The sequence below is a fragment of the Synchiropus splendidus genome, chromosome 5 (genome assembly GCF_027744825.2).
Source record: "Synchiropus splendidus isolate RoL2022-P1 chromosome 5, RoL_Sspl_1.0, whole genome shotgun sequence".
NCBI classification, from domain to species: domain Eukaryota; kingdom Metazoa; phylum Chordata; class Actinopteri; order Syngnathiformes; family Callionymidae; genus Synchiropus; species Synchiropus splendidus.
Window position 1 is genome coordinate 13,592,915 of NC_071338.1, and position 12,487 is coordinate 13,605,401.

Consider the following 12,487-nt stretch of genomic DNA (forward strand, 5'->3'; position numbering starts at 1 on the left):
ATGTGTACAATGAACAGAGCGAGCAGCCGCAATGGTTTTTCAGTCTTATAGTTGCATGTACATGACACTTCTTTTTCACCTCAGAACTATTGTAATAACTGCTTGTAGAGACGCTACAGTTGTTTCGCCTCAGCAGTTTCCGCCGCAGCTGATGCACCTGATCGTTGACCCAGATAAAGAGCCACAGTTACTCCAGCAAAGGTTTCGTCACCGTCTGGAAGCAAGAGCCGGAGAAGCAGTTCTACAGTTGTAATCAATGAGTTTGCCTGGGCGGAAAACTGCACGGCAGCTGATGTGCATATTTGGTCCAGCTTCACATACCTGCAGTCCTGGGAAGACATCAAGCACCGTCGGACGTCCTGCCTGCGGTCAATTGTTGTGGGATGAAATCATAGCTGTTCAATATGTTTCTTGGTTCTGAATCCATTATGAATTTAAAAAAAAAGTCACATTTGCTCAGTTCTGTGTAAAATGATATATCTCACACCTTTACTCCCACACACCAAAAACATTGTTATTTTTACTCTGAATTGTCCGCTGTTCGTGTTTGTACCGTGGGGTCCTGTCCAGGGTGTCCCCTGCTTCTCACCCCAAATCTAATGATGGAATGAATGATTTTATACCAGCAACATACTGTGGACCTGATAAAACACTGCGATTTATTCAAAAAAGTCGACTTTTATCACACACACACTGGTTAGACACGATATGAGGATCAGCATTTATTTCAAATTCTGAATCCTTCCCGTGCCATAAGGAGAAAGCCATGGAGAGCAAGGAGGAGATCAGTCAGTCGATGCATGGACGGAACACTTTACTGACGCATGGTTTCAATGTTTTGCTTGGCAGAGGATTCAAGATGGGCAGACGCTTTGATGGATGACAGTAAAAAGATCAGAACGGGTTCAGATTCGGGTCAGAGAAACTTCACAGATCAACAGATGGTTGGACGGACATGGCATGACAGACACATTGCGGTGGAGGGGCAATAGTTTACTATCCACAGGCTCTTAATACAAGGAACCCACTGACATCGCAGGTTCGATGGGGCTCTGAATTTGACAAACATATAGGCACAAACATACTAAGGCAAGTCCCCAGTTTGTAGCAGGTGTCCGCAGATTTCTGGACTCACTTGATGTTAGACCGAAAGAGGATAAATGCGCAGTTTGACTCAATCCGTATTGATTTTGAAGCACACGGGGCAATTCATTCACTACCATTTGTTCCTCACACCCCGGAGTCTCTTCTCTTCACGCGCAGCACAGTCTAATAACCACTGAATGTCAGACCCCAACAATCAATGTGATAGATGACCAGCGTAACGGTGTAATCCAAAGGCGGCAGAGAGGGAGGGCTGCCGGAGGCCGGGAGGTATAAGAGTGGCTGAGGACGTGTGTGAGGCAGAGAGAAGGCTGAAGGAGGGGAGAAATGTGAGACAGGAGTGAGCGGGACACACAGCCACTGATAGAGAAGAACTTGTTTAAGAGCAGTCACCAACAACTCTGAAGCAGGTAAGATTTCATTGTTTTCATGTTTAGCTTTCTGAATGAAACACAAGTATATAGCAGGCTAGAAGAACTCACGTGTGTCCCCACTTACATCAGACCTTCATATATACTTACTGATGTATAGCACTTTCTTTGTATGCCAACTTTTCTTTGTTTCGGATGGATAAGTGGCTATGTTAAGCAGATTTCCTGGTATTTGAGTCAACAAATGTGGAGCTTGTGTGGGTGTTGGATTGTGTCGCCAGAGTCTTCGTAAGTGGATGCAGAAATGTTTGAGAGCTCCCCTGACAAATGGTGATGACTAACACAGATGTGTAATTTGAGTGGGGGGGCTTTGTAAAGCACCTTTTTCTTCTCACCATCAGCTTCTATGATTGTGGAACACACAACTAAAAAATATGTATCTAATATATTCAAAAGTGGCTCTTTGCATGGTCACTTTTGCTGACACAGGTATTCCGCTGCTTGCGGCTGTTTTTCAAACACCAGCAAAGCTTCGGTGTCCTGAAGTCTCCTGACCAACTGCGCCAGTGAGTGTGTGCTACTCTATTTTCTCCAGAGATCCTGGTGTCGAACGCACATGAACAGAGGTGAAAGTTCAGGGGTCAGATATAACGGCAAAGAGTGAGAATGTCAGTGAGGCCTCTCCTTTTCATCCTGGGGATCACCACAGCAACTGTTGTTACAGCTCAAGGTGAGTCTGGCACATGGTTGCGAAGACGACCTGGTATTTGCACTTAGGTATTAAAACTCACCAGACTTCTAAATAAACACACCGAGTCCTAGATCCAGCAACCAAAACCAAAGCAGAGTATCAGGAAATAACGTGAAAAAATTGCCAGCATGTCACATTTGCGACTGTGGAGAAGTGTTTTCTTGCAAAGGTCTTTGTTGGTACGTCATTTAAGTACACTGTTGTGGTCCAAGATGCAATTCAACTTTAACTCATTTATATGTTCATTACTTTGCTGACAGACTGAGTGTGGTGAGGGAAGAGTTACCATTATTATCTTTATTTCTCTAAATGTTATTTAATTTTATTATTATTGAAATTTTATTTTATTACTATTATTATGACTTTTTATTTTTCACTTTTTTTGTTGATTATGTATGGACCATGGTTATGTATTTCATGTAAGTTTGTTATGAATATCTAAAATTAATAAAGATAATTTGAATTTTAAAAAAGAAGCAAGACGTTATAATAATAATAATAATTATTATTATTATTATTGTTGTTGTTGTTGTTGTTGTTGTTGTTGTTGTTGTTGTTGTTGTTATACACCGCCCGTGCATTTGTTATCATTATTATTGGCAGATAATAATGATGACAATAATTATCATTATTTTTGTGGTTCAGTAACTTCATACCACTTTTATTCTCACTGAAATAACAAATATGAATTGTCCGTTAATTTTTGACAAATTAGTTTTGTGGGATAAGAGATTCTTCATCATTTGAAGATCAAAATGTAACCAAATATTAATATAATATGAGTTTAAACTGGCAATTTAAGGATGATAAAAAAAAAAAATTCAATTCAAACATCTAAATCATCATTCCTTCAGGCAGAGCCAACTTTTCCGACAACAATGAATCTGCAAATTATAGTTTGGTGTTTTTAAGCATAAAGTTATGCCCAGAATGATCAGAGGAGTAATCGTTTTATTTCATCGTGTCATGCTGGTCAACTTAAATCTTTAAATACCAAAAGTTCGGCGGGATTTTTCCCCCCCAAAAAAGGATGGGCATGAGACAGCATTGCATTTTGATTATATACTATGTGTACAATTACACAGCTGAGGGATAAATGACGGTCACACATCGCAGACATCATCCTGACATTGGCTCAAAGAGAACCGTGAAATGCCTTTTCCCATTTGTCTCACTGGTGAGTTACTGTGAAGCTCTCCCACCTGGCTCTCTGGCAGGCTCATGGAGGAGAGACAACCGAGACTCCAACCCTGCTGTGTACCCAGATGGTAATGCGCTTCTGAATATCTGACAGTTCCCTGTGCGTTAAACATGACAGCTTCCTCTTGAACTGATTTTGTTTCCTCCAGAGAACTTTGAGTGGACCACATGGTTCAACGTCGATCACCCTGGTGGACGTGGTGACTACGAACAGCTGGAAGCCATTCGCTTCTACTACCGTTCCCGAGTATGTGAGACCCCCCGGGCGCTGGAGGCCAGGACCACCGAGTGGGTCCCAGCTCGAGAAACTGGAGAAATAGTTCATGGAGACCCCACTGTGGGTTTCTGGTGCCTCAATGAGGAACAAGGTCCAGAGCGTAACTGCTCGAATTACGCCGTGCGCTTCCTTTGTCCTAAAGGTTTGACTTCAGATCTTTCACAAATCATGAATGATCCTTTGCTAAGTGCTTCCCTGGCTCCACAGCCTACTGATGGTATTAACAGGTCTTCACCTTGCTTTTGTCTCCAAGATGGCGGTGCTAAGACTGAGGCAGTCTGGGGGCCTTGGTCCGACTGGAGCCCCTGCCCAGCCCTCTGTGATCAAGTGGCGGTTCAAATCCGCACAAGGAGCTGCAAGTCCCGCTCAACACCGTGCACTGGACCCAAAGTGGAAGGAAGAGCATGCAGTGGCCCTTCCTGTCCAATTCAAGGTGAGCTCTTTAAAAAGAAACAGACCACATGCAACATGCTGGTGACGTCGGATTTAACAGAGGCTCATCCTGTAGAGTGCAGCCTCCAGTGCGTGAAAGGTAAAGTCAACGCAGAGTGCGACGCCTGCACCTGTGAAGATCACATCCTGCTGGGGTCTGTTCGGGGCGCTGGTGGCCTCACAGCTGAGGGGGCAGCAATCCTGCGCTCTGGTCAGCTCCTCACCTTAACTGACCACAACGGACACTTCCGTGTCCCCGGCATCTGCGCCGACGGCAACACCACCCTGTCGGTCAACCTGCAGGGACATGTCACCCAAAACGTTGTCGTGCCCCTCAGCGATCAAAGAACCTCAGTCCTGAGCCTTCAGCTCAAAAGAGCAGGTACTGCTGTGTCCCCACGACAACGCTGCGCCTCCCTCAGGTGATTTTCTGATGTCTTCTCTTACCTCCTTCAAGAAAAGCTCCGGGTTGTCAGCAATCCTGAGAGCAAGGTCAGAAGAGAAGGACAAGCCAGTGCCCTCTGCTGCAAGATCGAAGGGATTCCTGGACCGGACAAATACCAGTGGTGAGCAGGCTTCCAACTAAAGCCCATCTGAGTTGGCAACTTTCACTTGTTCATTTTTGACCCTCCGTTTTCCAACAGGTTTCATAATGGGTCTCTCTTAGAAAAAGAGACTGAGAGCACTTTGGTGCTCCGCGATCTGCGCAGTGGACACTCCGGGGAGTACTACTGCCGGGCAAGTGGTCCCACTGGGGCTGTGAAAACTAAAGCAGCCACTCTCAAAGTCATTGGTGAGTTTATTTTTCAGTGGTTTCCTTGAACTCTCTGGCAAGTCAAAGTCTACTTGAGTGATGTAGCGTGTTTTTTTAAATCATATTTCCAGGCAAAACGGAACAGTCGTGTGGCTCCCAGCCGGAGTCCAACCTCATCCGTCTCCCTCACGACTGCTTCCAAAACAGCACCAACTCTTTGTACTACGATGTGGGCAGGTGCCCCCCAAGAACGTGCGCCGGGCAGCTTGACAATGGAATCAGATGCAACGACAAAGTGGCGTACTGCTGTGGCGTCGCAAAGATGGAGAAGAGGCAGTTACAGTGTCGGGGCTACCAGCTGCCCACCATGGTGGTGACCGAATGCGGCTGCCAGAAGTGTGTTGACACCAAGGCAATGGTGCACGGTCGGGCTGTGGCAGCGGACAACAGTGAGCCAATGAGATTTGGCCATATCTTTATGAATGGAGTGAGAATTGGACGCACTGGTTACAAGGGGACCTTTTCACTGCAGGTGCCACCTGAGACTGAGAGACTGGTCCTGACTTTTGTGGACAATTTGAAGAAGTTTATCAACACGACAAAGGTTCTACCCTTCAATGCAAAAGGAGGAGCCATTTACCATGAGATCAAACTCCTGAGAAGGAAGGAACCGATCAGAATCAGCTCCATGGAGACCAACACTCTGGAGCTGGGGGAAGTGGAAAACCAGGATCCCATGGTTCACATTCAGATTCCACCTCATAGTTTTTACAAAGAAAATGGAGAAATCTTCACTGGTAATGTCGACGCCAGCGTGACCTTTCTGGACCCAAGAGATGTGTCAACCGCTGCTGCAGCCCAAAGTGATCTGAATTTTGTCGGCAGTGAAGGCGATACTTTGCCTTTGAGGACCTACGGGATGTTCTCCGTTGATTTTAGAACGGAGGAAACAAACGAACCTCTGAACGCCGGTGAGGTCCAAGTGTTTCTGGATTCAGCTCAGGTGACAATGCCCGAGCATCTCGGCGCTATGAAACTCTGGTCACTAAACCCAGACACTGGTCTGTGGGAGGAGGAAGGAAGCCTGAAGTTGGAGAGGACATCCAGGAGGAAGCGGGAAGAGAGGACGTTTCTGATTGGTAACATGGAGATCCGAGAGAGGCGGCTCTTTAACTTGGATGTTCCAGAAAACCGTAGGTGTTATGTGAAAGTCAGAGCATTCCGTAGTGAGCGGTTTATGCCTAGTGAACAAGTGGAGGGGGTCGTGGTCAGTCTCATCAACATGGAACCCACAGCCGGTTTTTCGTCCAACCCTCGGGCCTGGGGCCGTTTTGATAGCGTCATCACGGGGTCCAACGGGGCCTGTCTGCCTGCCTTCTGTGACGACCAAAAAGCTGACGCTTACTCCGCGTATGTCATGGCCAACCTCGGTGGAGAAGAACTGGAGGCGGTGCCCTCCTCACCCAAACTCAATCCGAACCTCATTGGCGTCCCTCAGCCTTACCTCGATAAACTGAACTACAGGCGCACCGATCACGAAGATCCCAAAGTGAAGAAGACGGCATTCAGTATCAACGTGGCAAAACCAACCCCAAACACGGCCGAAGAATCCAACGGACCGGTCTATGCCTTTGAGAACCTGAAAGAATGTGAGGAGGCACCGTTCAGTGCTGCACACTTTCGCTTTTCTAGGGTAGAGGGCGATCGGTACGACTACAACACCGTGCCCTTTAATGAAGACGACCCTATGAGCTGGACCGAGGACTACCTGAGCTGGTGGCCCAAGCCCATGGAATATCGAGCCTGCTTCATCAAAGTCAAATTGAACAGCCCGCACGAGCTGAACGTCCGCTCTCGAAACATGGGTGGCACCCACCCGAAAACAGTGGGTCAGCTCTACGGCCTCCGAGACATTCGAAGTATCCGTGACATGGACACACCGACCCTGTCTGCTGTGTGCCTGGAGTTCAAGTGCAGCGGTATGCTGTACGATCAGGAACGTGTGGACCGGACCCTGGTGAAGGTGATTCCTCAGGGAAGCTGCAAAAGAGACGAGGTCAACGGAATGCTCCAGGAGTATTTAGTCAACCACCTGCCTCTGGCCGTCAACAATGACACCAACGAGTTCACCATGCTGGCTCCTCTTGACCCGCTGGGTCACAACTATGGCATCTATACCGTGACTGACCAGGATCCACGCACAGCCAAAGAGATCGCTCTGGGGCGCTGCTTCGATGGCACGTCCGACGGAACGTCCCGAGTCATGAAGAGCAACGAAGGAGTTGCACTGACCTTCACGTGCGGGGATCGTGAAGTCACCCGTCAAAGTGTCTTCCAGACAGTTCAGAGTTCGCAGAGCCAAGTCATGACAAGCGGAGGCAGAGGCGACAGCAGGCAAAACAGACGTCGACAGAGGGCAAACGCTCGAAGGAGGAGCGCCAGGGATCCATTGGGAAGACGCACAAGGACCCGGAACTAAATAGCACAAGATGAGAAGAGCGAAGCACCCGCCACGACAGGTGCACTCGTGTATTCAGTTAAGCAGTTTGGCCACGTGCCCCTATTAACCTTGAAATTTCTTGCCAATAGGCTGTTGCATTTTTTAACTGTACTGTGGAAAATGTATACTTGAAATTGTAAATAGAGTATTTATTACACACATCAAAACCCTGACACCAATAAAGGATCAAGTTCACCCATTTGACCAGCGATTTATTAAATTAGATGCTTAAAAAACACTGCAGATGCTGTATTTCCAAACACTGTACATTTCCAATTGTCCATGTCGCGACGAATCTGGTCGACTGCTAGAAAACTAGGAGACGTAAACCTCAGTTTTGAGCCCATATGAAGATATGGTGGGGTGAGGCCTGCGGACCTCCGCTCCTCATCACACTTGATACAAGCCAGCAGAAGCAACGTTTAGATGAAGACCAAGTCCGACAGAATATCACATTAGATTGCAGTTTGTAAAGCAACTGAAGGCCTTTAAGCTCTATTTTCCCAAGGACACTCGAAAGATGTATCAAGTAAATGTCTGTTAAACTTTTTGTGGAGTTCAGTTGTTGAACATTCACCGTAAAATGAAACGTCAAATGTTTTCGGCTTTGCCTCCTGTATGGAAAATGCACACAGGCAGGGTGGTGTAGGTCGTCCGTCATCTGTATGTCACACCATGGCACACATGCCAAGAAAATGAAGTGACAGAAAAACAGGCTTTAAAATGTATCTGTATATATATATAGGACATTGTGTTCTTGCATAGAACCTTTGTTTCTGTCACTACAAATACAACTGCAATACTGTATCTGTCATTTTCTCCAGAGAAACGCTTCATTAAAATGAACCCTTTGACCAAGAAACCGCACTCCTTCCTTCTTCAAAGCTTTGAGTTAATTTCATGTCTGAACGAGAATGAAAAAGGCAATATCATTCAATTTAAACAAAAAAGGGTGGAGAGATTTTATGCTCCCTGGAATAGTCCCTCTGGTCGTTGAAGCGCAATGAACGGGGCTACAAAGTTCGAATTCTCCAGGATGGCACTGGACAGCGTGATGAGGTACAGCTGCACTGCTCGGGGTTGGAAAGGTGAAGACTGGGGGTGGGGGAGCCGCTGTCACATGAAGTCCTCATAGTCCTGGGCGTAGCCACCGTCGAACTCAGCATAGTCCAGCTCATCCCTCATCTGTGCTTTCAATCCGCCACCAGGTACGACACCTTTCTTCTTTTTCTTTCCTTTGTTCTGCTGTTATTAAAACAAAAAAAAAACGTGAGCGGGAAAAGAATGCGTTAACATTATGGGCTCTTGGCAATAACTGGAAGACAACAGCGCCATCAGCTGGACACAACAAGAACATCAGTAGGACTTACTTTTTCTTGTTTTTGTTTTTCACTAAGTAGCAAAGAGAGGGAGTTACTGACTTTTTTCAAATCATCTACTTCCACTGCAAAAAAAAAAAGGAAACATCAGTTTCAATCAATTTACCGTCAATCATAACAGTAGGGGATGTCTTACATGAAATACAGAGATCCCGAAACAAAGAATCCAAGAAACTGGAATAATGCACCGACTTTTCAAACCGGGATATCTTTTCCTTCAGCAGCTTTTCAAACTCTGTGAATTCTTCTTTGGAAGACGGAAACATGGCGTCAATCCCAGAGACACTGTTTGATGTGCTGCCAACACCTGGGACACAAGAAAACAAGTCATTCATTTAAAGTCCAAACTCTCTTGCATTCCCGTTCTATACGTCTAGATTTAAAAAAAAAAAAAACCAATATAGCTAGATGCAGCTTGATCATGTTCTCTTCATGTTGAAGTGAAAAGTCAATGCATGTCGAAGGCTGTTCTCATGACCAAAGGTTTTCACGCGTTTCCACATTCTTAGTCTTACGCTACCAAACAGTAAAGGGTTGTTTTAACCAGCTATTTTTAGTGACGCTCCGATCCATCATTCACCGATCATGAAAAGGTATGTGATCTGCAAATGTTGATCACTGTTTTTCTTTGCCGCTCACAAAAACCTGTGGCAGCCTACTGCAGGCTTCAGAAGATTTGTGTGTTGTGCAGTGCACCTGCCCCTCACAGTTGACGCAGCCCACGCTTGGCAACACTCACCATTATTTTCTTTTTGTCCAATGACTTAAATGTTTTTCAGCTGTCCTTTTTTAAGTGAATAGTTATGCATCATCTGATACTTTTGCATTTTTTGTCTTGAATTAAAATATATCAAAATTGAGATGAATCAGTCATTGAGCTGCAACAAAAAAAACCTCCTTTAGTATTATAGAATTCACTGCACAGCTTGCGCAAGTCTGCCTCCTCATCTCCTTGTTGAACCAAATTCGCCTCAGGCAGGGTTAATGCTAGCAGAAAATGTTGGGTTTTAAGAATAAAACTTTCTCTATAGAGCATGAAGGCTCCTGTCAGGACATGCAGCTACACAATATGAGACTCTTGTTAAATAATCCACTCTGATTTATAGCTTTAATAAGAGGAAGTCTTTCTTCCTGCAGGCCCAATTTCCACACAACTTTAACTGTAGAGCTCCATATGACACTGCCAAGATTACTGTTCATGAATCGCGCTGGAGAAATGATGTTCACCGACGACCTAGACATCTAATTCAAGTTTCATTCGCCAACTACTGACCATCTTTTAAAGCATTTAAAAACAGGGGGAGCGTTTTTCCTACCAAAAGCATCCTTTGCAAGCTCAAGGTCTGCGTCTTCCTGTAGTTTCTTCACTCTCAACTTCTCTGCAAGTTGTTCATCCGGAGTGAGCTCTTGTTGCTGGAGAGAGAAAACAGAACAATGAACAAGGTAAAATGCCACACCAAAAATGAGGACTGCAAACTCACATTTTCTTGCCTGACTTTTTCGTTCTCCTCCTGCTGTTTCTTCTTTAAACGATTTTCCTTCTCCTTAATTTTCTCAATCAACCTTTTCTTTTCAGAAACCTTTGACTCTGAAAATCCAAATCAAATAAAGGAGTCATTACAGTATTTAATCATCGTGATCTGATTTACATTTTTATTTTGCACATACCAATGGGTTTAGGCTCTTCCTTCTTTACCTCTTCCTCCTCCTCATCATCCCAGTTATCCTGAAAACAAAAGCTCCATGAAGTCAGAGAATTTTAGTTGCATCATATCCACACAGTTTTATGAGCAGTAGTAAGAGCAAAATGTGCAGATCAAGTAAATGGTACTGTCCAAGTATAATTTAACCATTATCAGTTAGTAGTAGTTAGGACCCCTGAAGGGAGAAGCCGAAAGAAAAAGAGTTATTAGTGAAAGCAAGCCTCAGCACAAAATTAAAGGAGAAAAAAAGAAAGCAAAGTGAAAGTAAAACAGATTTAGAAGCGGAGAACTTCGATAAGACCAGAGAGAAATGAGTGAAACAAAAAAAAAAAAAAACGAAGAATTAGCAGGCTTCAGCAAACTTTCATTTGATCAGATTTATGTTTATTTATGAGAAAAGAAAAGAAAGAAAAAAGGAATGGTAGTCTGAAACAAGGCTGAAGAACTACGGCACACAAGGAAAAATAGAAAGACAAATGAGCATGTAGTTAGATTTAAAAGGCAGATTTCCAAGTGGAAAATGGCACGAGGATGACAACAAAACAGATGCTTGAGATCAAGCAAAACATATTAGTTCCGACACATTAAACCATTAATGAAATGACTGTGCTGGTGATCTCAAATAAACAAGTAAACAGCATCAAGCCAAGTTCTGAACAGAATCAATCCTGAAGGAGTGAACAAGTGCCATATATTCCATGGGGTATTGCACAGTACACGTCTCTTTAAAGTTCCGTGTGCGCTCCTTTAACATGTAAATAATCGTTAGGCAGCAGTCGAATATCTTAGGATAGTGTGGAAGTTGAGCACTTCTTTCGACATATTAAACGAACGTTAAATTCATCCCTGCAAGTTGCTATAACAGCGCTCAACACACTGGTCCGAGGACGGTGCGAAACGATGCGTGTGCATATGGTCAAACCATATGTCACAGCACAATTGAAGAGGCCTCTAACCCAGCACTTTCCCAATTCCAGTCACTGGCGTGAGGAGGCACGGCAGCATTCATGGGCTTCCCAGGCTCGCTGGAGTCGAGTCTCCAGCCAGAAAGTTCGAGGCCTACTCCGCGCATGAGTCGAGTCATCGACACACATGACATCTTCAGAGGGCTGCTAAAGTGAGTTAGCATGCTAACGCCGCCTCATGTCCGAAACAAAGCTGACGCCAAATTCTCACGAGTGGCATCGAATTCCAGGTGTGGTGACGTAACGGACGGAGCGTTACATGACAAGCGAAACGCTTGAAAATGCGGCGATATCGTTAACTTGCCGCGTTTAAGAGCAAGAGGCAAGGTTAGCACCGGGCTATCGACAGTAGCGCTAACAGGTAATATATTAGCCCGAACGGCGAGAAACAGGGTGGGACGTGCACCTCAAGTGGAATAAGGCGACGGCACCAGCGAGTCTCCGGGTGGGAACGTGTCACGACTGAGGCACATGAGGGAGCTAACAGGCTAAGCTGCTAACCAGAGCCGGACCCGCCAAGCATGGCAGCAGCAGCAGCTCCTGTTAGCTCGTCAGAACACACCCGGGCTCGAGCTCGGCTCGGCTCGAAACTGGAAACGCTGCCGCGATATCCACGCGAACCCACCTTAACGTCTTCATCTTCGTCTTCACCTTCCCATTTGTCCAGCGCTGCCGCCTTTTTAATCGGCTCCTCCGGCTCGTAGTTGTCAGCGTCTGCAACACCAAGAACATGAGATTTGTGAGACCGATCCACATCTAACCGGCGCGTGCGACTGTGACAGGTCGACGGGCTCCGACAACAAAGCCCGTGACGAGCGGCTGGCGGACAGAAAGCTTCCAGTGCCAACTTAGTTTCTCACCCCAGTCCGCCATGATGGCTGTGTTGCTTGTGTTTGACAGGCTGGACTGCTGCTCCTCGCTGCCGCGGCACCTCCTGTCTCCTCCTCCTGCTGGACGTCACCACGCGGCTTATCTCCTCTCCCAGCCCGCACCGAGCCACACGATACCAGCCTCGCTGGAATAACGCACCGACTCATGAACCTACTGTTCA

The 12,487-nt window shown here is 45.8% G+C and overlaps 2 protein-coding genes across 2 annotated transcripts; one reads left to right on the top strand and one right to left on the bottom strand.

Annotated features, from left to right (window-relative positions):
- The first annotated feature begins 1,413 nt into the window (after positions 1-1,413).
- Positions 1,414-8,230, top strand: cilp (cartilage intermediate layer protein, nucleotide pyrophosphohydrolase). Its single transcript, XM_053866425.1, has 9 exons — positions 1,414-1,514; positions 2,071-2,205; positions 3,444-3,494; positions 3,576-3,845; positions 3,957-4,136; positions 4,212-4,517; positions 4,593-4,701; positions 4,780-4,928; positions 5,021-8,230. The coding sequence occupies exons 2-9, from the start codon at positions 2,142-2,144 to the stop codon at positions 7,366-7,368; spliced, it is 3,477 nt and encodes a 1,158-aa protein (XP_053722400.1). The 5' UTR covers positions 1,414-1,514; positions 2,071-2,141; the 3' UTR covers positions 7,369-8,230.
- Positions 7,585-12,487, bottom strand: eif3jb (eukaryotic translation initiation factor 3, subunit Jb). Its single transcript, XM_053866426.1, has 8 exons — positions 12,297-12,487; positions 12,062-12,150; positions 10,437-10,494; positions 10,250-10,356; positions 10,085-10,181; positions 8,905-9,075; positions 8,760-8,833; positions 7,585-8,634 (listed from the first exon to the last, which is right to left on the bottom strand). The coding sequence occupies exons 1-8, from the start codon at positions 12,307-12,309 to the stop codon at positions 8,506-8,508; spliced, it is 738 nt and encodes a 245-aa protein (XP_053722401.1). The 5' UTR covers positions 12,310-12,487; the 3' UTR covers positions 7,585-8,505.